General features: G+C 43.2%; 1 protein-coding gene across 5 annotated transcripts in view; it reads right to left on the reverse strand.

The window, feature by feature from the left end:
• LOC117892342 (potassium channel subfamily T member 2) overlaps positions 1–24,791 on the reverse strand; it is an 89,907-nt gene that overhangs the window by 53,328 nt on the left and 11,788 nt on the right. Inside the window, exon 1 of one of the 5 annotated variants that reach the window (XM_034798541.1) lies at positions 16,140–16,167. The exons of 2 other annotated variants lie outside the window; for them this stretch is intronic. Coding sequence is in view for 2 of the 3 variants with exons in the window: in XM_034798528.1 (XP_034654419.1) it covers positions 7,861–8,138 (278 nt within the window). In the remaining variant the exon portion in view is untranslated. Of the gene's footprint in view, positions 1–7,860; positions 8,430–16,139; positions 16,168–24,791 lie in introns of those variants that run through there. 2 more of the 5 variants (XM_034798528.1, XM_034798535.1) reach the window with 2 other exon arrangements.

Below are 24,791 nucleotides of genomic sequence, written 5' to 3' on the forward strand. Positions count from 1 at the left end.
CTGTGCCCAGCTCTGCCCAGCCCGGCTCCTTCCCCCTCCCCGGCCCTATCAACATTGTCAGTGTCACTCTTTGCCGGCTGGAGCAGAGGTGGACAAGAGGCAGCAGGAAATGAAGCATTTCAAGCGCATTTAATGCGCATAATGTCAAATGCAACAAGAACCACAAAACAAACCCCCATTGGCATGGCTGTGGTTTTGTTTAGACAACAGACAAACTAAAATGGCTACAGCCAGAGAAAAGCAGATTCCAGAAGTGCAAAGTGTAAGCAGAAAGTTTACTTTATAATTGTGCATTTCAAATGAAATAATTACATTGCCATATTAATAAAATGTTTTCCATATTTAAAGCACATCAAGCTCCAAAGTTTAAATAAAATGTTTGCATATTTAGTTTCAAACACTTTTTAATGCGTTTGAGTGTGGAGAGATTCAGCAAGTTTAGAGACACTTTTCTTTCCATTAGATTAGTGTGATATTTGTGTCCCTGAGTTAACACAGAAGAGCGGGGGAGACCCACAGATAAAATAACTCTAATCTAAGCCTTTCCTTTCAGCTTCTTCGATCATCTTTCATATCGAAGTCCTAATGTGCTGCCAGCTAAGTTTTTTGTCACTTTTTTTCGATAATTTTATTTTTAAACGCCTTGCGGGTGCGCCTCTAACGAGTATTCTATTCGCCGCTATCGAGGATCCTTGAGTGCAGGCTGGGCCAAGCCCAAATAAATATCTACTCATATACACACTGCTCGTAAATACGGGCACACGAGTTTTATTGATATAAAAAATTATCCACGTCGAGAAAACAAAGTAAACAAAAACCGGCAAAGGCAAAGGCAAAGGAAAACCAATGGAAATGCCAAGAAAGATAGAAAAGAAAAAGCGAATTGGTTAAGACAACAATTCCATGTCTATCCAAAGCGGATGCGGCACGGATGTGGATTCACTTTCGATTGCACACTTGAGTCGACGGCGGAGGGTCGGTGCTGGGCCCCACACCAACTATGGACGTACGTACCTTTGGCCTTCTTCCGCACGTCTGAGTCGGATACAGAGTGTGGCAAAGTGTGTGTGTGTGTATGTGTAGTGGAGGGGGGCACGGGTGTTTATGATTTCATGTGTTTTCTGTAGATTTTTATTGCGGCAACTGTTGTTCTTGCGGCACAACGATGCCCAGAGGACGGCAGAGTGCGCGAGCGCGGCATTTGCAATAAATTTGACGAGGAACTTTTTGAACTTTTGGCTTGATTTTGGTAAGAGCTGCTCCACGGATGGTGCGTAGACGGTTGTGGGTATGCTCTGTGCTGTCCCGGTATAAGTAACGGCTCACGGGTCAACTGACTGGTCACACTGCACACAAACAGCAGGGCTGAACTGGCCGGCTGCTGTCCGCCTTACTTATTTATGCACTCACGACAGCAACAAATTCGCACGGAAATTTTATGACCACTTATACCCATTCACATCCAGGGGCTAAATATTTAATTTGCGCTTCGCTTATTATTGATTTATGGTGGCCTCATCCCATACATTTTTTGTGTGTGCCAGCAGTGCAGATGAGCAAATAAATTCACAATGTAGTCTGCTCGAAGATTTATGCGACACAATGCGTATTGTGGGTTTCAAATTATAGGCCAGGCCAGCGTAGAATCGAATGGTCGAAATGTTACTCTGTGTAGAGAGAGACTCTGTGCGCTCAATTATTAACTAATCAATGCGACTAAGTAAATTCAAGCGTAATTGCGCCAAACATTTCACTCCCTTTTTGCATATTCTATTTGCTTGATTCAATTTTAATTAGCGCTGCGCTCAGCTCAGAGCTCAGCTCGGCTCGGCTCGAGTGATTTCCGTTAGAAAAATCTTTCGCTTTTGAAAATTTCACCGACACGACCGACTGGACGACACTCACGAACGTACACGCACGCACACTGACACACACAAACACACACTCAGTCAGTCAGTCACTCTCTCTCTCTCTCTCTCTCTCACTATCTCTGTCTCTCTGTCACACTTTGTTTGCTTAGTGCGAGGCTGGTGGCCGTGTGGGCGGGGGGAGAAATTCGCTAAAGAAAACTCTGGCTTTGTTGAGGAGCGTTCGAGGGAAATCACATGTTTCATGTGCAAAGTGTAAAAACAAACTGACAGTCGAAAGCGGCTCCCATTGTGTAATGCGACCGACACCAAAGCCGAGGAAGCCACTGTTAACGCTGGTCGTCCCCCCCAGCAAACAGAGAACTGTTACAGGCATACAGGAGGAGCAAGCCGTGCCATGCTGCGAGGATACAATGTGAGCGAAAAGCTCTCAAAGCTTTGCTCTGCCCCGGACATTACTTTTACCGAAACTGTTAGCATGTTGGCAGTGTTAACTTTTACGGTTTGGTAGCACTGTTATGTAGCTGCAGCGGCAACGTTTTTCCGAGTTTCGCACATAATTCGCGCTTGATTGAGGCATGACTGGACGGACAGGCAGGCAGACGACACCAGACAACCTCAGAGGGTAATTAACGTTTATTTATGACTGCGAGACCCGTCCAACGAATTCGCAAGTCGAAAAAAAGAATCACTGCCATGAGTGAGAGAGGGGGAGAGGGAGAGACGTGGACTTGTCAACGACCGCAAATCATTTTCGAGCCTCTAATTAAATTTCGATGCTGCAACAGGTGGGGCGGCAACCGCAATGCGCTTGCTTGTGGCATGAAATGATTAAAGCCGAACATTTAGCCGCAATTGTAAACAGCAGTAAATGTCAGAAATGTCAACCAAAAAAAGGGATGCGGAGGGCGGAGGACAAACAAGCGGACAGACAAAAACCAAACAGATATTCGCCCAAGTCGGAGGCTGAGCCAATAAATCAATTCGTAGCGACTCTCGACTCGTAGGGTTAGCTGTAGGAGCATTCTACTCTCCTCTCCACTCCGTTCCTTTGCTGAATTTCATTACGAATGCCAAGCACAGAGGTCGCCCGCAAGAGCACGCAGCTGGATGGCCACTCAAGCCGAGCACTCGGGCCACCAGAGACGGGGCAAGACATGCCAGTATGGGGCAGGCACACACAACACAGCAAGCGGCAAGCAGCAGCAGCAGCTGCCCCAAGTCAAGTCAAGTGGAAGGGAGTCCGACCGGTGACAGCAAACTTTGCTTTCCACAGTTGGTGGGGGGGCAAAAGTGTGTTAACATACTAATATTCACTTTGCATCTTAATCGTTGTTGCTGTCGCCCAAAGGATGTAATATTGGGGGAAGGCAATGGGCATGGGCATGGGCATGCGGTTCCAGATGATGGGACTGGAATGTTCTGTTGGGTTCTGTTTGTGGGGTGCTGCGGGTGGACAACAGCTTCAATTACTGCCTGTTGTTGATGTCATCATCATCATTATTATGGCCATAATCAGCTCAATGCCGTTTACAGCAGGTAATTCTCCCTTTCATGAATAAGTCGACAGTGCTGGGTTATAATAGATTCCATGAAACTTTATTATCCCACAGCACTAGCAAAATATTTGATATCGCAATTAAATTTTGTTCTAAATTAGCAAGCAAATAATTGAATATTTTCTTTTTGTCTCCTTTCAGTAGTCCCTAGGATTTTTTTAAAATTTTATTTCTATTCATTGCTGCTACATGGCAACTACATTAGAATTTGGCAGCTAACAATCGCCGCAGAGACACCTGGACGCCAAAGTGCGACAGTTAGGATGGCCCGAGAGAGTAAAAGTCTACAAAAAAGCTCCTCTCCAACAGCAACAACTACACTCGAGTGGTGAAAGCTTAGCGACTGCTTTGGCTCTCTCTCGCTCTTGCTAGTTGCCTCTTGCCTTCTGTGTGTGTTTCTTGCGAATAACAAGCTCAAAGGATAAGCAGCACGAACACGTGGTTGGCTCCCCTTGAAGAGCAATGCAAGAGGCCTGCAAAGAGAGAGCGAGAGAGCGCGGAAGAGTGGACCAGGCGAGTGGCAAACATGTGCGACGGCCCCCATTAGGGGCCACAGCCTGCTTGGGCACACATCGCATTTCCTGGGCCAACAGCGAGCGCTGGCTGGGGGGTTAACCTCAGATGACCTCGACGGCCTTCAGCCCATTGCATCTGCGGGCGCACTCCAGCCTAATTGCCAATTTCAGCGAAGGCAACTTGTCGTCCGGTTATGCTCCTGCTGGCTGCCTGTCGACTTTGGACTAATGAATTTAAGACACGCACGCTGCCTGACCACCCCGCTGCTAAATGCGGAAATTAATTTAAAAATCCAGCTAATGTTTAAATTTCTTCTGCTCAGAACTTGTTGCACATTCCTGTGTGCTCCTGCAAATGCCATGGAAATGTGCATTAATCTTTTAATGAAATCTTATGACGCAATGTGCCATGCTCCATATAACGCTAGCCGGTAACTGTACGCGAAAGCATTGCATCGAATGAAATGGCTTTATCCTTGTGGTTTTGAATAGCGCAATGCTTGAATAGAGGGGGATTCAGTGACAGGGGAAAGGGGCAATAAGTGCTTTGCGTTCGGTAAACTTTCTTGCGTTGATGTGGCCATAATGACAATTTATCGAGTTTGCTTTCAATGAACTAGCTTATTGGATAAAGAAGTTCATAAAATAGCAGTAGAGATGAGGTTGAATGCTGAGCACATAAGCCATTCGCCATTCGAGTTTGGCAATGAATGAAGTGACTTTGCTATTCAAACAAAAATACGACAGAGAGAGCAACCAATTTCCGTATGAGCACACACAAACACACACACATTTTGCTAGGTAAAATTCAAACCAAAAATCCACTTTCACCTGTGGTAAATTTAATAGCCAACTGAATGGAAAGAGACGGGACAGGGGAACAGCATAGGAACCAGGCTGGGAGAATAAATTTTTATGATGTACCCAAAGCTACACAAAATAAACGATAACCGCAACAATTCGAGCGTTTCGAATGGACTATACCTTTGGGCGGAGTTTTCTTTGTAAAGCCTCTTAAGGATTGTAGATGGTGGAAGAATGTTCTGTTCATTTGTAAGCTTTAAATTGTAACCCAGTTAACGTTTTCGTTTGCCCGATAGTTGATCGCGATTGAGAATACCAAGTGCGACAGGAAGCACTTCTCACTGTCTGCCACAAACACTGCATACCCTCAACAAGTACGAGCGCGGGGTACAAACAGTCAAGGTAGCCGTACGCACACGTAAAACACAATTAGAAGTCACACACACATGTGAGGGAAGGAAATACATTTTGTTTCATTCCAGATGGCACAACATAAGCATCAAATGTACGTACATATCTACATATGTACATTTGTATATATTTATATACACGCAGAATTCGATAGCACAGAAACACACGGCACGCGGAAGACATAACGAAATGCTTGGCAGGATACGAGCCGGAACGCACCTGATACACCTGCAAGGAAGCCCCAAGGGGAAGACATCGTTTCATTCCCTCAGTCGTGTTGATTTGCGGCATTTTTTATGATTACTTTATGAGTGACTATAAGTAGTCATATACGTACATATATGCGGGGCAAAATGAAATGCTGCCGACAGAGCAGAGACCATGTCGGGGAGTATGGGAATAACCACTTAGCATTGCGGCACCATCGAATGAGGAATGGGCACGGGAATGAGAGAGTCAGATGTCGATAAAGACACAGCAGTTTCCCTCTCAGATTGATGTAACGTTTATCGTGCAGTCATGGACACGGTACACGGTACACGGTACAGTTACCCCATTGAATATATAATCCAGAATCATTATTCATACGTACCGTTGCCCAGGGGCGAACAAATATTTCTTCGGTTATAGACTAAAGCACTCCACTCACCTGAAAAGAGTAAGAAAAAATAGAGAAAATGAAACAAGAGTTAAGCCAGGCATGCATGTGTGCTAAAAGTGGGCGTCGTTCAAGACCAAAAGCTCTTAATGCTCTTCAATAGCTCCTGATATACGAGGTGTTGTTCGGAGAGGGTGGGGGGGTGTCTGTGCTTGCTTTTACGGGGCCATTGTTAGACGATTTCTAGGAGCAATAAAATGGCATAAACGAGTCATTCGAGAGTTGGGCAGCTATTAAACAAGCATTTAAGTGGTCAACGGCACGAGTTCTATCACCAAAAATTCGTTTATAAAAACGTTCAGTCGCTTTTTTGCAGCTTGCAGTGCGATTAGTGGAGAGAAAGTCATTCATTTCCATTACTCGCTCGCACACATTTAATGGACATTAGATATTAAAGCTAGACGTACTCTAATTAAGGGATATAAACGCTTCAAGTCCAAGAAAAATCAATGTCCTTGCTGGGGTAGGGTCAGGGGCTGACAAGGCAATTACCCAGATGACTTACACCCAGCATAATCGCCAATCAAGAAAGTGTCGATGCAAGGTGCCAGGACCATCTGCATTGTACGAGCAGCACCCACGAAAAGAAAGCAGTCCCAGCATAATTGAGTTATTTACGCTAATTGGCACACACACAGGGGGGGAGGGAGCATGGAGCAGGGGGGATTACTGTGGAGTGCCGTCTCCTGCTGAGTGGTAAGATGACGCAAATTGGCCCGAACTGCAGGGCCCAGCAAAGCCGCAGAAGTTGGCCCAGCAAAACGTGCCGAGCTGTTGACTGTCACAGGCCCTGTCGAATACACAGAGAGTGGCTCTAGGCCCACGTCATTCTGCCTTGGTGTCCTTTGTGGCACCCACAACATTCTTTCCCTCACAACAGCCGACAACAATTTATTTTCCATTCAACATTTTCTGTTCCTGCTGCCTCCCACGTGCCGCTGCGGCAGCCACAGAGTACATTCAATCAGAAAACTGTACACTATCCACAAAATTAAACAATTGTTGCATGTGCCGGTGGCAAGTGCTGCTTGAATTATGAATGGATTGACTGAGGTCAAACTATGTATAAATTGGGAGCCCTAGAAATGGCAATGGAACTGCCTTCAACTTGAGTTGGATTTAATAATCCAATCTTTATTCATTTTATACTGAAGCTAACGCTTACTGAAGCAATAATCAGATGCTGTGCAAGCAATAATCACAGACAAAACTCCACAACAGTCTAATAAAAGTCAAAGTCCTTAAACTAAATTAAACTGCTTCGGGGCCACCAGACACTTTGTGCGTGGGTGTCACATTTGATTTATGTAAGTCCTGTTACGCACAGGGACGTGATTTAATGGCCACGGCACATGGCCGGCCTATCAGCAAGCTGTTCAAGTTTAATGTGTCTATATTTATGGCAAACAGTTATAAATTAATTGTACGATAAGCTAAAATAAGATTATTCGGATACATGTGTTAACATCCTAAATATAAGTGAGTGTGCAGGAAATTTATGATGTATTTATGTATTTTTCATGTACGTATGTACACCCATTTATGTATCTATGTAAATTCATCTTTTCGGTCAGAGATCCTGAGTGCTACTCGTACTACTTGCAAAAGCAAATAATTATCCCTGTCCAGCCATTAGGGAAACGAATGGAAACACCTGGCATGTCCACATGGTGTGTCTTTTCAATCGATTTTGTGTGAAAATGATTGAATACCTTATGTATTCTCAGACTCGCATGTATAAGCTTGTTAATCAGTTGAGTCTGCGGCGTGTGCTACTTGATTTCGGATCACGTTCGAAGGCGTGTGCCTGCACCTACAGATAGCGGTGCTCAGAAAAATATTCCCCTTTGTCGAGCGAGGCACTTAACCCAGATGAAAGCAAATATTTATGTAGATTTTCTGCACACGCAATCAGCCTATGAACACAGAAAACACATAAATCCTTATGCCGAAGGCGGGCAGCGGGCAGCAGGCAGACAGCAGGAGGCCGCATGCCGCAAATTACAGGAGGAAAGCGACAGCTTGGTGCCTGCTCTCTCACTCACCTTTCATCCAGACGCATACTGCTGCGGCTTATGTCACTCCACACTGACATGGAGCGAGGCCGCTGGAAGATGGACTTGGAGAAGCGCCGCACGGCTGTCGCGGGCAGCTGTTGGGCCGGATAGCCGGCCAAATCATTCAGCTCCTCGTTGAAATTCACATTCCGATGAAGACGATTCTGGTGGCTGGGGGATGCTATCGAAGGCATCGAGTAGCTGCAGGTTTGGTTATCGTCCGACATGGCCAGTGCTGTGTAGCTCGCTTGGAGCTTGTGTGTCATTTCCTTTGCGCGTGTGGAGTGCGTGTCGCGTGTGGGATATGTGCAGGATTCGGTCCGACTATACCCTGTGTGGCTCTACATCATTTCGGATGGTCGCGGTCTTCACTGTCACTGGTACTCGCACTGACACTTGCACTTTTCACTGGCATTCGCACTGCACTGATCATTTGCTGCTGTCGTATTGTTCGCTGGCTCAGGGTGTCGCCTCGGAATGCGGCGTTAATTGCATCTGCAACGCCATGCAGGGACTTGGCGAAAAAAAAACAAACTCTTGTTTATTGTCTGGGCTCATGACATATCCGAGCACTTCATTAAGCACAATCAGCACAAACAATTGTGGCTGTATTTCTCTCTCTCTCTCTCTCGTCCCCTCACGCTTTGTTAGTGTTGTCTCTCTCTCTCTCTCTTTCTATTCTGTAAGTGACATTGATAAATGGCAACACACTCGTGGTCTGACTAATTGACTGCACAGACATGCAGCGTGCAGCATGCAACACGCCGAAATTGTCATAGCTTAAAGTTCAACTATCGAGATGATCAATCAGGCAACCACTCAATCAATCAGAGTCCCTGAATATTTCCTTATGAAGCTTGCAGTTTCAACTATTTTGACACATTTATACAGATGTTCACATAAAGGATAATTAATAAATATTTTACACTAATTTGTACGTGGGGAACTGTAGAACTTTGTAGAACTGATACCCTAAATGTACCCTATTTTAGCCCATTTTGTGCTTTATTTTGTATGGCATGCACACTCCACAATTACAGTCCAAGTTCTTTAACTAATTCTTTATTTAAGTTGCTTTTGTTAGCTTGTTACAAAGTTTTTATTAAATTTAATTTTCACCCAAATAAAAATGCCTCAAGGCTAAGTGGAATTTGGAAAGAGAAAATTAGTTGAGGCGTGTCATGAAAAACGACGCTCTTCATCAGCATAATGAAAAACAAAATTTCCAAACGACACACCCACCCACACACACACACACACAGACACTGAGCTGCAGTTTCGCTAAATGGGTAAAAGTGTGAGGAGAGTGGAGAAGATTCAGGCGCCAAATTGAATTGTTTTTTGGGCTGCTCATCGCCCATTCTACCCCCCCGAAAACTCCACAAAGCGTCAGCTGCTGCTGCCGCTGCTGCTTTTAGTGCAACATTTCGTCTTTGGTCATTATTTTTGGGTAATTCTATGCTACGCGTATACATGCAAAACATTTTATGATACTCTTTTCAGCTACTTGGGCTTAATGGATTCAGTGCAGGAATATTCGTGCTTTAAAGAAACTTCCCTGCCCAGAGCCCGAAGTCTTCCGGCCCCAGCAACTAACAGATGCCATTTGCATGCTACGCACTAACTTGGCCAACAAAGTGCCCCAATTAACAAATGCAAAGGGTGCTAAATACCAACCAACCACGCCCACTTCCTTAGACAAAACTCCAGTTATGCACGCGATTTGGCAGCTAGAGTTTTGCCATAACTAAGACATTAAATTGCCTATGCCAGAGCTGTGGAGCTGGTGGAGAGCCTCCTCAGATGGTAGGCAAATGGGAGTGGAGGAGGGGAACGTGTGTGACACTTGCAAGGTCATGATTACAAATGTTCTCTCTCTCTCTCTCTGCACCACACACTCGTTGGGAGCGGGCCAAATGGACGAACAGGAAGGTAGCAGCTGACTGTACAGTGCGCTTCACAAGTGTAAGACACTGAATGGCATGTGCTTAAATAATCAATTATTATTTCTGTTCAAGTTCAAGTCAATACTTCCCTTACTTGCTTCAATTATTCATCGAGTTCAAGCTGAAAACTTTCTCAGGCTTTCTTTCAGGGCATTCAATTCCACAACTGTTACAGCCTTACAGTTGTGACACCCACTGTAGCAGCATTTATATTACAAACGTTGCGCCTTTATCAACGGAAACTGACCTCAGAACAATTCCCTGATCTGATCTATGTGACCCACATGGGCAAACTTCTGACCTTATCAATTAACGAACAGACTGCCGTTCCGCTCGCTGCGAGTCCCGTGTTGAGCGGGAGCAAAAAAGAACTAGAAATAGCGTGAAACATGTGACAATATTTCCTTCCTTTTAATATCGGGAGGCAGCGAGAACATTTACTGTTGGTGGGTGGTGCCGAAAGGAAATGTCTTTCAAAACGGCTTGCAAACAGAACTGGTGTAAACATGCGGGAATTGTTCCCGTGGCCCCTGGCAGTAAAAAAAAAAAAAAAGAAAAGAAAGTAAATGTGTGTGTTGTGTTGGCCATAAATAACATGAGGAAAAAACAAAGCAAAGCTCAGACACGAAACCACAATTTATGCTGGCATATGCTCCGGCCACTAAAGCAATTCTCACATGCCAGAAGTAAATTTCATGTAAACGAAGTTGTGCTGATCCTACGGATGACATTTGGCCTAAGACCTAAAACCATCAAAATGAGCTTAACCGGGATGCGAAATTATCTTTAATCGGGGTGTGGTTCCAGTTTTTGCTTAGAGATGAACTTCCACCCTTCCCTCGTTAGGGACAGACCCTGTCAGCAGTGTGCTTGCTCTCTCGCTTGCTCTAACCTCATCAGCAGTGCTTTGAACTCAATTTTTACACAAATGTTGACCTTTTCTAGGATTCAAATGGTTTGTAGAATAAGGTCACTCCATCATGTCGTAGCAGAGGATGGGAAACGAGCTTGCAATAAATAGAAGATGGCATTTCTCCATTAGAAATTTAAACAGCAATATGAATTGGTAATGCAGAGTGTTCTCAGAGTGGTATCACAATTGAGATGCCTGTGCATTTATTTATTGTTGAGTAAAAACTTGACAAATGAATATATCATTCTCTAATCCATTGCAATTCATCGTCAAAGTATACAAGAAATATTTACGTAGCCCCACAGGGTGCAGTTCTCTTTCCCCTCGGGAGCTCCTGTCATTTCCATTGTCAACAGCCTTTTTTTGCTCATTTAATTCCCTTTATACAAAAATACTATTGCACTTCTTTGCTTTCCTTTACCATTTTCATTTTTGTTTGAGTGCTCCGCTGCCAAGTTGGAAATTGATTTGTGGCTGCGGAAAAAAGTTTAGCTTTCTTGTGGTCCGGAAATTGAATTATTATTTCGACTTTGTCTCTGTTTGCACAGCGATATGAGTGCTGAAAGTTGACTTTGAACCACAAACTCAAGAGGTTTTTCACACCTGTCCTGGAAAAGTTCAAAATTAGCAAGTCAAACAAGTTGAGTTTACACTCTAATCCAAGAGACGAATATCTTAGCCCCAAGTCTTGACGGGTTTTGGATTTCTTTTATTGATATTCCAGCCCCAGGGGAAAACTTTGCCCAACATAAAGAAAGTTAAGGAGCAACTTTTCCGATTGAATGCACATTAGCTATTAAATGCTTACATTTTTCCCTATTAAAGCTCTTTCGAAAGAACCATTTTAAAGGCCAGAAAACGTGAGCGGAAATATAGCAGAAATCACTTAACTTCCTCGCCTCCGACTTAAAATACAAAAAAAGACGCTGGCAACGAAAGAAACAATCTCTACAATAAAACAGACAAATAATGGACAAGCGTCATGCTAGGCGGCAGAGAGTTTGGACAGAGTCCAACAAGAAATGAGGGGGAAAATGGAGAGGAAAAGCAGAAAAATCAGGAAAACGAAGAACATAACATAACAAGAAAAGATATGGGTAGAGTTAATACAGCGTGATAAGTTGTCTGTGTTATACATTTAGCACAAGCAAACGTAACAGGACTCGGCTCTGTCTGGGCACAGATCCATGCTGTGTATATGTTTACGTGTATGTGTGTGTAGTCGTTTACATGGCCATAGATGGCGCAAAACGTCATCACATATCACACACAAATAAGACAGAATAAGACAGAACCCACAAATTCTTGCTGAGAAACTTGAGGCAAAAGTTAAGCTGCTTCACCAGGCAATGATTGGATTATCAATTTGTGTGCGGGAAATCGGAGTGTGGCACAAGTGTTTGTGTGTGTATGGAATAATAAATAAGCTATCAGGGAAACTGATTGAAGAGACCATGGCTGTGGTTAAGTATTTACAGTTAAATGGCCAGTAGCTAAAATCTCTCATTTGCACTGCACATTATTTATTTAAGGAAAGGCATACAATATTCCAGACTGCAAAAACAAATTAAAAGTAGTTTTCCCAGTGCACAAAACTGTCGTGATTTAATAAATCTAGGCATGTACTTTATAAACAGGACACTAAACGTATTATTATAATCCTCTTCTTTACATTCACAAACAAAAAGGAACGCCATGTCATGTCAAAAGGTCATCAATGTAGTCCCAGCAACACAAAGCATTAAATGGCCCCTGACACGTTGGTTCATTAGTCAATTATATGGGGAAAAAGCGAAGCACTACCATTCTCCATTCTCGAGTGACAGCATGACAGAGTGTCGAGCAAATGAAACAATCATCAATCTAAATGTGGGGACGACAAAATCAGCATCATAGCCACAATTCGAATATCTATGGCAAGTGGAAATCGGTCAAAGCATATCTTAATTAAACGCAAAAGTTGCACTTCAAGTGGTTGGGAGATACTTTCTATAAATTAGTTAGGTTGCGGGTGTTCCTCGTTCCCTGTAGATTCATGGATACCTTGATTAAAACTTTTCCCACCCGATACTCATGCACGATTGCCTTTGTTTGAGTTTCCGAATTTCATTTTGTATGCATGGGAACGACTGCAGTGAGACATCCGAATGCTTCACGCACACATTAGTACATATAAAATATACGTATCTATATACAAATGCCTCGATCTAGGATATACTCCCTTGTCATTTCATTTTCCAACATTCTGTTTGTGTGTCTGTTTCTCGGAAAGGCACAATTTGCCGTGTGGCATAGCCATAGATTAACTCGACCTTTTGCCAGCCTCTGCACGCCTCTCGGGCCCTGGGCCTGCTGTTATTGTGGCTATTCGGCCGTTAGCCAGGGATTAGCTTAGGTTGTTTTATCCCTTTACAGCTCCCAAGCCCCCTCCCCCCTTGGCCAAAAGGTCCCAGCCACGTAGCCACAAAAGTTTTTGCCGCATTCCCTCCTTTTTTGTTCTTTCTTCTTCCCGATTTCTTTCTGTGGTCTTTCTCAATTTTGTTAAGCTTTCACTTTTAGCTTTTTAAGGCATTTCCACAGCTTACACAGTCACTGAACGGCCCCTCACTGGTGGCGGCGCCTCAGGCAAATAAATGAGGAATTAAATACAAAAAATTATTACTCATACGACATGCGAGAGCCCCTCAAACAGCTTTTATGATCCGCCCTTTTGTGTGGCACTGTGCTGCCTTTGATACTCGTACGATAAATCCAATATGAGTTTGCTCTTGATGTTATTTTTATGTTTATTATTTTTTTAGGTCTTTGCGGCTTTCCGATTCCATGCATTCTCGTCCCTTTGTCGCGTTCATATCCGTTTCCTCTTTAAAATGAATTAAAATTACATTTAATTTATGGCTTTGCTGTAAGTATTTGTGGGTGTTTGGTTTCAGTCCAGCAATAAATCTAGTTTTGGAAATTGATTATAATTTTTCGATTATTCGAAGATCATTTATAACGGAATTTAATATTAATTTGTATATTCTCTGAAAAATATTTTCAAAGGGAATGTATTATGAGGCACATCTTTTACTATTACAAATTAAAAACAATTTTCTATTTTAATCTATTTCTATGTAATTTTTGTGGAATTAACTTGAATGAATTTTGGAAGTTCAAAGAATTTTCTTGTTTTTTTGTCTAATACTTATTATTCACACAATTAAATTAGTAAACAAAACCACAAGCCAAGAGTCGCGCGCACCACCAGGCTTAATGAAAGCCAAAATAAAAATATAATAACCTTAATTGGTATGCAAATTTCCGCTCCACTCTGTGGCCAATTTGTGACACTCAGGAAGCAAACAGGGCAAGTGGCAGCATCGATACCATCGGGGAGGAATGTGCCATAAAACCTAATTGAAAATTTCAGCCACGAACGGCCGACTGTGTGTGTGTGTGTGTGTGTGTAAGTGGTGATGTGATGAAAAAACAGTGAAAATAAATAAGCAAACAAACTACCGCCGACGCCGTTGCTGCTGCAAATGCAGCCTCCCACATCCAAACCCATTCCAGCCGATAGAATTCCATCCCATGGAGCAGCAGTGGCCAAAACAAAATGTGTCAAGGCAAGTCGGAGACAACGACAACAGCAAAGGCGGAATACCTGCAGGGCCTCTCCTCACATAGGCAAACATGACAACAAAGTTCTGCCTGCAATATGATTCGTGGCATGCCCCGGCCACGGTCATGCCGTGAACTATATAAAAATAAAAAAATGTCCACTTGCAAATTATTCACTGAGCTATGTAAGCCAGGACCTTAGAGGTCGAATCGATTTTATGTGAGATACCAAGTCCACGCGAAGTCCCAAAAAGGAGCCACCCAGTGAAATATCTTCAAATTCTGCGCACAAATTTACGCTCTACAGCCACGCACATGCACCAACGCCTCAAAACTACTCCTTTACTTTTATTTCTGACGCTTGATTATGTTCTCCTTAAAGGATTTTGGCGAGGGAGCTGTCACGGACACTGTTCCTCCTGCTGCAGCCATTTCCCCCGAAATATTCGTCTCTTTCGCTGGTTTCACGGCACACATTATCATTTTTTTCCATTTAATTCAAGGACAGAGTAACTTTCGCTTTTCGCTGCCTGTTCTGCCTGACATTTGTCGCAAATAAACACTAAAAATCTGGCCAACACGAAGGTGGTGGCCTTGGCCAGACCATGGCTGTGGGTCGGAGACCGGGGATGGGTTTTTATGGAACCGCAGAGAATTTTAATTTAGTCAGAAACTGTTTTGATTAATTCGCGGCGCACAATTGTAGGCGAACGTGGGGCACGGCCGCGCACAATTACCGTAATGTTGCTCTGTGCTCGGTGCACAACGCCTCGATGTTGGATGTTGGTCGCTCCTCCGTTCTGCATCGAACTAACGGCACACACGAACTGAAGAAATTGTAGCCTGCCACCAACTGGCAGCGTCAACGCGAACGAATCTTTTTGTTTCTGGCCTCAGAAGCGTCTCTGCAGGCACGGCACGCACCACCAGGAGCAGAGCAGGCGACAGAGCCAGCCAGCGCCAACAGAGCTCCATGTGTTCCAGTGTTTGAGAGTGTTTCTTTGCCAGCCGTTTCCCGCTCTTTGGCTCTCTTAAGCAGCACTTTATGCTGGCCGGAGTCAACTAGAGTTGCCAAAGCAACTGGTAAATTGCAATTACGCTCGCCATATAGCTGTACTGTCATTATAATTATTTATTCTAAATTGGTTGCTATTTATTTTATTATTTAATAAGTTATAATTGAATTAGCCTTGAATAGAAGAGTGGTATACATATTATAGACATGCCATGTAACTTTAACAATAGGGAGAGAAGAGATTTTTTAAGTTGAGACACATTTCCTGAGTATCCTGCTGATGGCTTTTAATTATATCCTAAAAATACTGCCAATTTTTAACAGTGCATTCATCGCCTATGCTGTGGCTCCCCCAAACGCACGTGTTATATAACAGACACAACATGCTAAGAGAGAACCTAACCCAGAAGAATAGCAACAACAAAACAAAATGGCAAAAGTTCGCGGCAGCAAGAAATTTGGCGCCAAAGAGACACGTGTGGAAGCGGGACATGGACATGGACGTTTCATTTCCATTTCGGTTCGTTTTGCGTAAACATTGGAGCTTTTCTGTGACGTCAGTTGAGGCCACATGACGTCAGATGCTGGGAGAAAGAAAAGTCTACAAAAGTTTGATGCAAAGCGCCATCTGGTGTATCTATCTTGAAATGTATATGGGATATATGGAAGTATCCATCTATCGGTGGAATCATGAATTAAATCATTAAAGTACAAAATAAATGTAAACGGGGAGGAACTCTAATCTCTTCGCATATTGGGTAAAAAAACAATAAACTTTCTGCTCTCTTACCTTTTGGGCAATAATATTATGCCATTACTTTTTCTTCAGCTGCATTTACTGTTACGTGTTATTTACGGTTTCGTGTTTGCGTGGATTAACGGGACCGTAACGTAAGCGTGCGACGATTTTCGAAAGAACGATTTACGAAACGAATACGAAAAACGACACAACCGAAGGAACATTTCAATAAGAGCACATATTTTGAGTAGATTAATATAGGGTGAGGTATCACAACACTGGAACAGTGACGAGAGAGAGCCAGATCGCCAAGACCTCACCTCACCATGGCATGAGAGACTTGGAACGAGAGAGCTCACGCTGCACCCGCTCCTTTCTTATTGCTTTTCACCTCTTCTTCACATTAGAGAGGGACAGAGACATAACTCTGATTTTTTTGAACACACTAACACACGAACACACATTTCCAGAGATCACATGACAAAAAAAAAAGAATTATGCAAAAAAACATTTCACTTATTGCCACATTTTTCCTCTGCCGCTCTGCCTTTTTTAAGTCATTCTGCCAACGCCTGCCGCCTTTTTTGATCAGGAACATTTTCTTGCCATTTTCATTGCACCACTTTTGGAAACTTTTGGGATATTTTTTGCACACACACGAACACAGATTTCCAGGGATCATGTACTTATACATTCAATAATAAGTAAATTGGTTGTACATCAAATGCGTAATTCACTTTTATCACTTCACTTTTATCACTTCACTTTTAACACTTCACTTTCACTTATTGCCTTATTTTTCCTCTGCCTCTGTGCCTTTTGTATGCCCTTTGACGACGGCCGCCACCATGAGAGAGCGTCGACACGCTGCACTCGCTCCCTTCTTATTGCTTTTCTCCTCTTATTCTCACTGAGTATTGGAGTGGGACAGAGACACAACTCTGCGCCGATTTTTTGCACACACAAACCACAAGAACTTTGCCAGAGATCACATTTTGTACAATACACTTTTCACTTTCACTTATTGCCACATTTTTTCTCTGCCGATCTGCCTTTTACATATATGCCTTTTTGCCGACGGCTGCCGCCTCTCTGGATCAGGAACTTTTTCTTGCCATTTTAATTTCAACACTTTCACTTCACACTATATTGCAGCACAAAACTGCATTACACAACTACGCGATAATTTTCCCGTAGGATTTTCCACCCTTTTCCCGATTTTCGCGACCCGAAACGCGGAGCTGACTTAAAACCGCGTGCTTTGTCCGACCGAAAAATGTTAAGTGAGAGAGCGGCGCCAATTTGAATGCGTAGGTAGCTTGGTTTCTAGAACATTCCACGCTCTCCTTCTTCTCCCTTTCCTACTCCAAGAGAGCGAAAGCTTATGCATTTGGTTGGTAATGCAACGGTGAATGGCGAAGGGGAATATGCTGTGACCCTGGGTTGGTACATACATACATACATATGTACATACGTATGAATGTATGCATGTGGCGAAAGAGAGGGAAGAGGCTAAACCATTAATACATGTGTATGTACATATGTATGTACATAAGCCACCTAGCATTTAAATAATTGCCGAAACTTTAAGTGAGAGATCTGCACAGATTTGAATGTGTAGGTGGCTTGGTTTCTAGAACATGCTCCATGCTCTTCTTCTGCTGCTCTCTCTTGACTATGACTTTTGTGTTCTCCCTCTCCAACTCCAAAGTGCGAAAGTTTGGGTGTTTGATGAGAGTCGCTCACTTGCTAATTCAACGGTGAATGTTGAGAAGGGGAAACTGCTGTGTTACTGTGTTGGCATGTGCTTGGAAGAGAGGAGAAGAAGCAGCGCAAAAGCAATTGCAAATGCAGTAACGGAGAAAAGGTAAAGGTTTGACATCGAGAGACATAGAGAATGAAATGGTGGGGTGGAGGATAGATAAATATTATCCGATCTTATGGAATCTGACATGCGTTTTATATTTCAATATCCGCTTCGGGCAATATAAATATTAATACAAATACACATACATATGTACATACATATGTAAATACATATGTATGAACACATTTATAGCGAACCGCAGAAGAATTACTAGCACGAAATACCGACGCACCGACCCAGCCCACCCCCGCTGACTGTCATTTCCATATGGGAATTCAAAAACATTAAAACACAAAAGGTCGCCCCACTTAGGTGTCCGTATAATGGAAAGCGTATTGATTTCCATAAGTGATTGATGAACCCGGATCGATAGACGAAATTCTATGCGGCCTATGACAAAAATATATGTAAAGCAGGCAGGGTCTATGGACTAAAACAAAACTGCAACTGACAGCGCCAAGGACGCGTGAAGAGATTCGAGTGAGTGTGTGAGTGTGGGTGAGTGTGTGTTTGACGGGCTTGTGCTCTGCAATCCTCTATTCAGCATGCAAATCCCCTAACATCAACAGCAACTGCAACACAACAGAGTGCCCGCCCAAATGTTCCATGCAATATGTATTAGAAACGGCTTTAAAACTCGTATTAAATTAAATCCGAGGCTCATGTGGGAATGAATAGAAAAGTAGGGTATGACGCGGCTAACGTATCTACATACATATCTACATTATATGTACATAAATAAATACACATCTCCGTTATCCATAAGTCTCTATGAAAATATTTTATCTAAAATATATTTCATATTTCAATTATATAATTCAATTAATTGACTAAAAAATATATTTATTTATTGAAAAATATGCACACAAATAGAATATCAAGCAAAAATCACAATGCTGGCGAAGATTGATAAGATTTCAATGCAAATTTTAATCCGATAAACGATTTAGAGCCACAGATGTATGTACATACATAGAATTCGATAGCTTTAAGCTAAGAATTCCAGACATGAGCGTCTTCGTTTAATGTGACCTTTACCCCAATTCATAATTTATAAATAGTTTGCACGAGAAAACTTGCAAAAGGGTTTGACAAAGTTCAAAGTTTTTCGAGCCGTTTTTGCGCTGACTTCATTTGAAATTCCGGTCAATATTTGGGGCCGATTGGTCCATTGATATGCCAAGGAGCAAGCCAAGGAAGACACAGAGACCTCAACAAACACGAAACCCAAGTCCAAGTGCCATTCGGTGTGTTTGCCCGCTCTGTGTGTGTGTGCGTGTGTGTGTTGATTAGTAAATGTGCTGTTTATGTACTCATGTAAGTCAGTTTGTGTGTGTTAGGGGGAAATTTCTTGTCAATTTCCGGCAATTTGTCGTAGGCAGCAAAATCATTGTGATAAGGACATGCTGGAGAGAGACACACAGCCCGAAATGGATCCGCAGTGAAGCCACACAATCAAGGGGCAACATGATATAAAAATAAATTAGAGTGTGAAGATATGCTGGAAACGAGTTCCGCCACTTGCCGCCTTCTTCGTCACCGTCACCAGCAGAAAGGACTTTAGTCTGTAATTTGTTTCCAGGCACTAGTTGATGGCCTAAATTGAGTACTTGACAGCCTACCACGCCTCTGGGGCAGGGCCCGCGTCACTGACTGCCATCAGGTTGTTCCAATTATGCCAGAATCCAGCCAGCGCTCTCTGATTGCTTAATCTTGCCGGAATGCATTAATATGTCAGCGAAGAGCCATGCAAAGCTGAACTTTCGCTGGCACGTACAACGGCACACGTATGGGCGCATAAGTCCTCTTGAGTTGTAGTGTAATTAAAATGTCAAACCAAATTTACATACACGCCGGCATTCCATCAACAGATACCAGAAACGAGGTGTACCTTCTGGCAGGCCTCTATCCGCTTTGCTTTGCGGCTCACCCAAACAATGGGGGAAACAAAAATGTGTAAAAAAGTTGAAAATAGACTGGCCGGACACGCAGATAGCGCCGTTGAAAAATATTTCAACCATTTTGTGTATGCACGGACGGAACAAGAGATGAACAGCACAGACAAGAGACCGCTCTCAGGAACAGGCAGACACAGGAGCAAGCCGGGCAGAGCTCGCTGTCCAGAAAAAAGCTTGAGACATTCTTGACAAACATGCTGGCGCTTACGACTAGGTGACACCCTTTGAAGGAGCTTACCACTTACTACTTGTGTGCTAGAACTACAGATGGAAATGTTTGTCTCAAAGTAAAATTGATTTGACTTTCCAGAAACTGGTAAAAAATATCAATTCCGCCCCAATCAATGCTGAATTGAAAAGGAAAAATGTGAAAAGAAAAGCCCACACAAAGATAATATCGCTTTCAGGCCAACATCTTCCTTGCCACTCCGAGCCTGAGTTCCAACCCTCCTCCTTCTCTGGAGGCTTCATCAGCTCCGAGCAAGCGCTGATAGGGGCAACCGAAATCACTTGGGACATTAATGCAAATAAATTGGCAAACAAGTGCAAAGAAATAAGAGAAGAGAAAGTAAAGTAAAAATGAATAAATGCCGACAAATAAGAATGGTTGATGTATGCATGTATTCCCCCATGGAGGTAGCAGAGATCTTCACACGTGGCACACACAACGAAGATGGAATACGAGTATTTACATACATATATGTACATATGTATGTACACTCACACAAACTGCAATGGAAGCGTTGTTGCTGCGTCTAGGGTACCGAGGCTGAGATTGCATTTCAGTCAAATGGTTGACAGACAGGAAACATCCGCCTGCCCTCATGTTGCTCTTAGAGGACCTTTTAAAAAACCCAAATAGTATGCAGATGTATGCACACACATGCACATACATATACATATGCAAAAATGTCTGACTTGATGCAGCTTTCAAGTCCACACTTCTAGCAACAACAACGAGAACAACAACAAAAAGCTAAAATTGTGACATGGCGACGAGCAAACACGCGTATATTTGCACTCAGTTCAGGGAGTTTGGTCAAAGCGCTACAGAAAGGTATAGTGGAGGATGTGGAAAGGAGTGGAGTATCCTTTTATCTGGGTTCAGTCGCTTGCCGCGAATCTTTGGTGCACACAAAGGGGCAACTCCAAGTAAGCAATCACGCGGGATGCAGTGCCCATCGTTGGCATAGGGTTTACTTATTTCTTTATTTATTTATATAAACCTTTTACAATTGCATGCATAAAACAGCGATCGTTTTCCATTTCTAAAGAAGATTCAGTTGTCCAAAAATCCCTTGGGAAAACTATTTAATACATGTTCATAACAACGCGCTTTAAAGGCGCTTTTAAGTGAATTAAATTATCTTGCATTCAGCAATTTAATTTGTACCTTGAATGCTGATTCCGCTGATTCAATTCAATTTGATTTTGCTCGTAAGTGCTGACTGCCAATTTCCATATACATACATACATATAATCAAACGCAAAGGTAAACGTGGCCACACTTTGATTAATTTGTTTAACATTTTGAACTTATTCCTGCATCGAACATTAATTATGCAGAATTGTTTTTAAATAGCAGCTGACGGAAGTGAATTGAAGTCGTTTTATTTCGCAATTTCTTGAACACAAAATGTCTATAAAAAGATGATGCTGCCATAAGGCAATCTGTTTATACAACAAAACTCTTATCCTTCCATCTCCGCTACCTATTTCCTTTCACTCTTTCCCAGCTATGTACATCTCATCCCTTCTTAGCTTCAAGGACAAGGTGAATATCTTCCTGAAATAACTTTAAAAATGAATCAGATGCTTTAATGTTGTTTCCCTTAGGTCGCATCGAACTCTCAGCTCTCGACACGATTTGGCTTTTTTCATTAGTGTCAGATTCCGATGAATCGGCGGGGCGTGCCAAAGGAACGCAGCTGATGCCAGCTCGTCGCGTCAAAAGATTGAACGGCAAAGGAGAGAGCGGGAAGAGAGAGAAAATATTCAAATGCCCAAACTAAATTGTATATTTATGCGAATCCTGCGACAGAGTCTGTGACTGATACTAAAAGTGAGTGGCACTGGGGGCGGCAGGCAGTCTGTGCCATGAATTATGTAACATTTCACGTATTTTGCTTCCTTTTTTTTTATTATTATACTTTTTCATTTTTGCCTTTTGACGTGTGCGGGCAGGATGTCGCGAGGCGCGACAATTGACAAAACGTCAGCCACATTTTCGTTGCTTTTCGTTTGTTTTCACTGTCAATATTTATTTTTGAGCACGTGTGCCCGAGGACTGGCAGAGCCACGGAACCGTTTTTTGATTGACACATTGAATTCGCGGGTAGAACCGCTCACTGTCGTATCAATTAACTAAAGCCTCCCGGAAATCATCATCCAACCCACGTATCCCTCTGCTCAGTGCATACACATACATAGATTGAAGCCGAAACTGTGGTAAATTAGCTTAAGTCAAAATAAAAGAGAATGGTTCTGATATTATAAATCGATGGGATACTCCCCATGCTGCACAAACAGTTCCTCAAACAAAAACAAAACAAAATAAAAAGGAATACGCGACGGGAGGGCGGCCACCGTCAGGTTTTTGTTCAATTATGCAGGGAAAAACGTGACGGGAACTTGGGTGAAATGAAAGCATGGTGTACTCCGTGTTTCGGGTTTGCCTTGTTGAATTTTTGAATACACGAAGAAGCGATGCTGCTGCCCCCAGTTCCTTGGGGCGCTGGGTACGCTTGTGGGCTAATTGAACGCCATTTGGTTAGACAGTAATTGATGTATGACTCGTTCATGGGATACGCCTGGCCCGGCATCTGGGGGAATATCCATTGGCAGGCCAACGCTGCAGACTCTCGAATGTCAACCGCTCAGCATCGGTCGTGGGACAAATCTAGTTTCCATTTCGAATTGTATCGAGTTTCGCACTGCAATGCAGTTTCTGGTTGTTTTTTTTTTGCATACCCTAAGAGGGGGTACACTGGCTATAAGGGTATCGTGAGCTGCTCTAACCCCGAAGCCGCTTTTCATGTCGTGTTGCTCCTGTTGGGAAACGTTTCCCATTACGAAATTGCACAGTGAGAAAGAGAAAGAGAGACACAGGACAAGGACTACTGTCTGTCGCTGCTGTTGCAGTCAAGAGGCTACCGGTGTAGGAACAACAAACTCTTCCTACCTGTCTGTGTTGACCCAAAACTGAAGGACAAACGCCGCAAGTTGCCCCCCTCCAAAATGGCGACACTGTGCTCCGCTCTGCTCTGCTCTGGTCTGTGTTCTGTGTTGGGATGTTCGAGTGGCGGCCACAAGCAACGCCCACGAACGCCTGGGAGGGTGGGTCAAAGTGTAAATAAAACCGTTGCTCCTCATTGCACTTTGCACAATGACAACAACAACTACTTAAATAACAAGAACAACGATGGAGAGTAAAACTTTCTTTAATTTTGCTGCCTGGGCTGGATGTCCAACCTCCTGAGACGAGCAAATGTTTGCTTTCACTTTCTCTGTGTCATTTCTAGTACTCATTTCCTTCCACTCATCCTTCCCTCTCTCGTTCGACCACACTCATTAGCAACCAATCGGTTTTAATGCAATTGCGTCAATCCCAAATCAATTCACTCGCTCTCGCCGCCCGTTGAAAACTTGAAGCGCTTCATTTCATTTCAATTGCTCCACGAACTTGAATTGGAATTGGAAATTCTTTCATTTTGGGGTTTACTTTGCCGCTTGGCAAGTAATTAGTGTCGCACTTGGATGGCACCAAGAAATGATTTCACTTGGAGATGCTTCCAGCAGTGATCCAGCCAACTTAATAAAACAGACAAAAGAATGTTCATTGATAGGCAAAAACTACTGGAACACAGAGAGCATTGATTTAGCAATTAGCAATTAAACCTTCAGCCTCAAGGTTGTCATTGGAGTTGGAGTTGGATTGGGCTGACTTAAGGATAACCCTTACAGATAATTGTTACCAATTTTATTTTTATTTTATTTCTTTTCATACCTTAATGCTGCTACCTCTAAAGATTTGCCCTGCTAAAGCCACAGAATTTATGGGAATTGATGTACGCTTCAAAAGCATTTCAATACATAATTTCGCGCTTCCGTGCCAGCCATTGTTTCCCCAAAGCACCTTAAAATTTGCATAAATCCATGGCTATTGAAATTGTTTAGCTGCCGGATCGGTTGGATTGGAGCTGCCATCCATCGGGTGACTTTGTGTGGTATCCCTACCTTCCACTTGGCTTGTCTTGATTCGCTTTATGCTGTGCAATTCGATTCGATTTTCGTTTGGCTTCACTTGCTGCTGCTGCTGCTGCTGCCCAGCCAGCAAGGATATCCGTTTCGGCTGGCTGCAGCTCCGACCGAGGCCAGCACCAGACCGAGGCGGAGGTCTGTCTATCTATCGTGAAACCGTGAATGCTGGCGTACCTTTTGCTGCCCACGTAATTTGCTCAAATTTAAAATGTCTCAAGCTGTCATCAGTCGCAGTCATGCATGGGGCTTTCGGCTAATTAAATTTTGCGTGTGGGCAGAACTGCTGCAAGGTGGATGTGATCCTGCTCCACAGTAAAGTATGCTGTGAGGAAATTGAAAAATTCTTTATTGTTTATTGCCACAAATACGCGTAAGCACCGCGAGAATCTAAGGAAAGGAAAGCGAAATTGTTGAAGCGAACGCTATTAAATGCACCATTGACCAACGGCACTCGAGGGAGGACACAGCTGAAATATTTATGTTTGTCGAGCCGGCACGGCCCAAAAAGTCGAGAATTGCTCATGTTTTACGCCACATTTGTCGGTGCAAAAGGAAAAGTTGTCAACAAAAAACGGTCATCCCAAAAACCTACCTACTCAAGCACCTACAGACAGACCC

This window comes from Drosophila subobscura, chromosome E, assembly GCF_008121235.1.
Source record: "Drosophila subobscura isolate 14011-0131.10 chromosome E, UCBerk_Dsub_1.0, whole genome shotgun sequence".
Taxonomy (NCBI): Eukaryota; Metazoa; Arthropoda; class Insecta; order Diptera; family Drosophilidae; genus Drosophila; species Drosophila subobscura.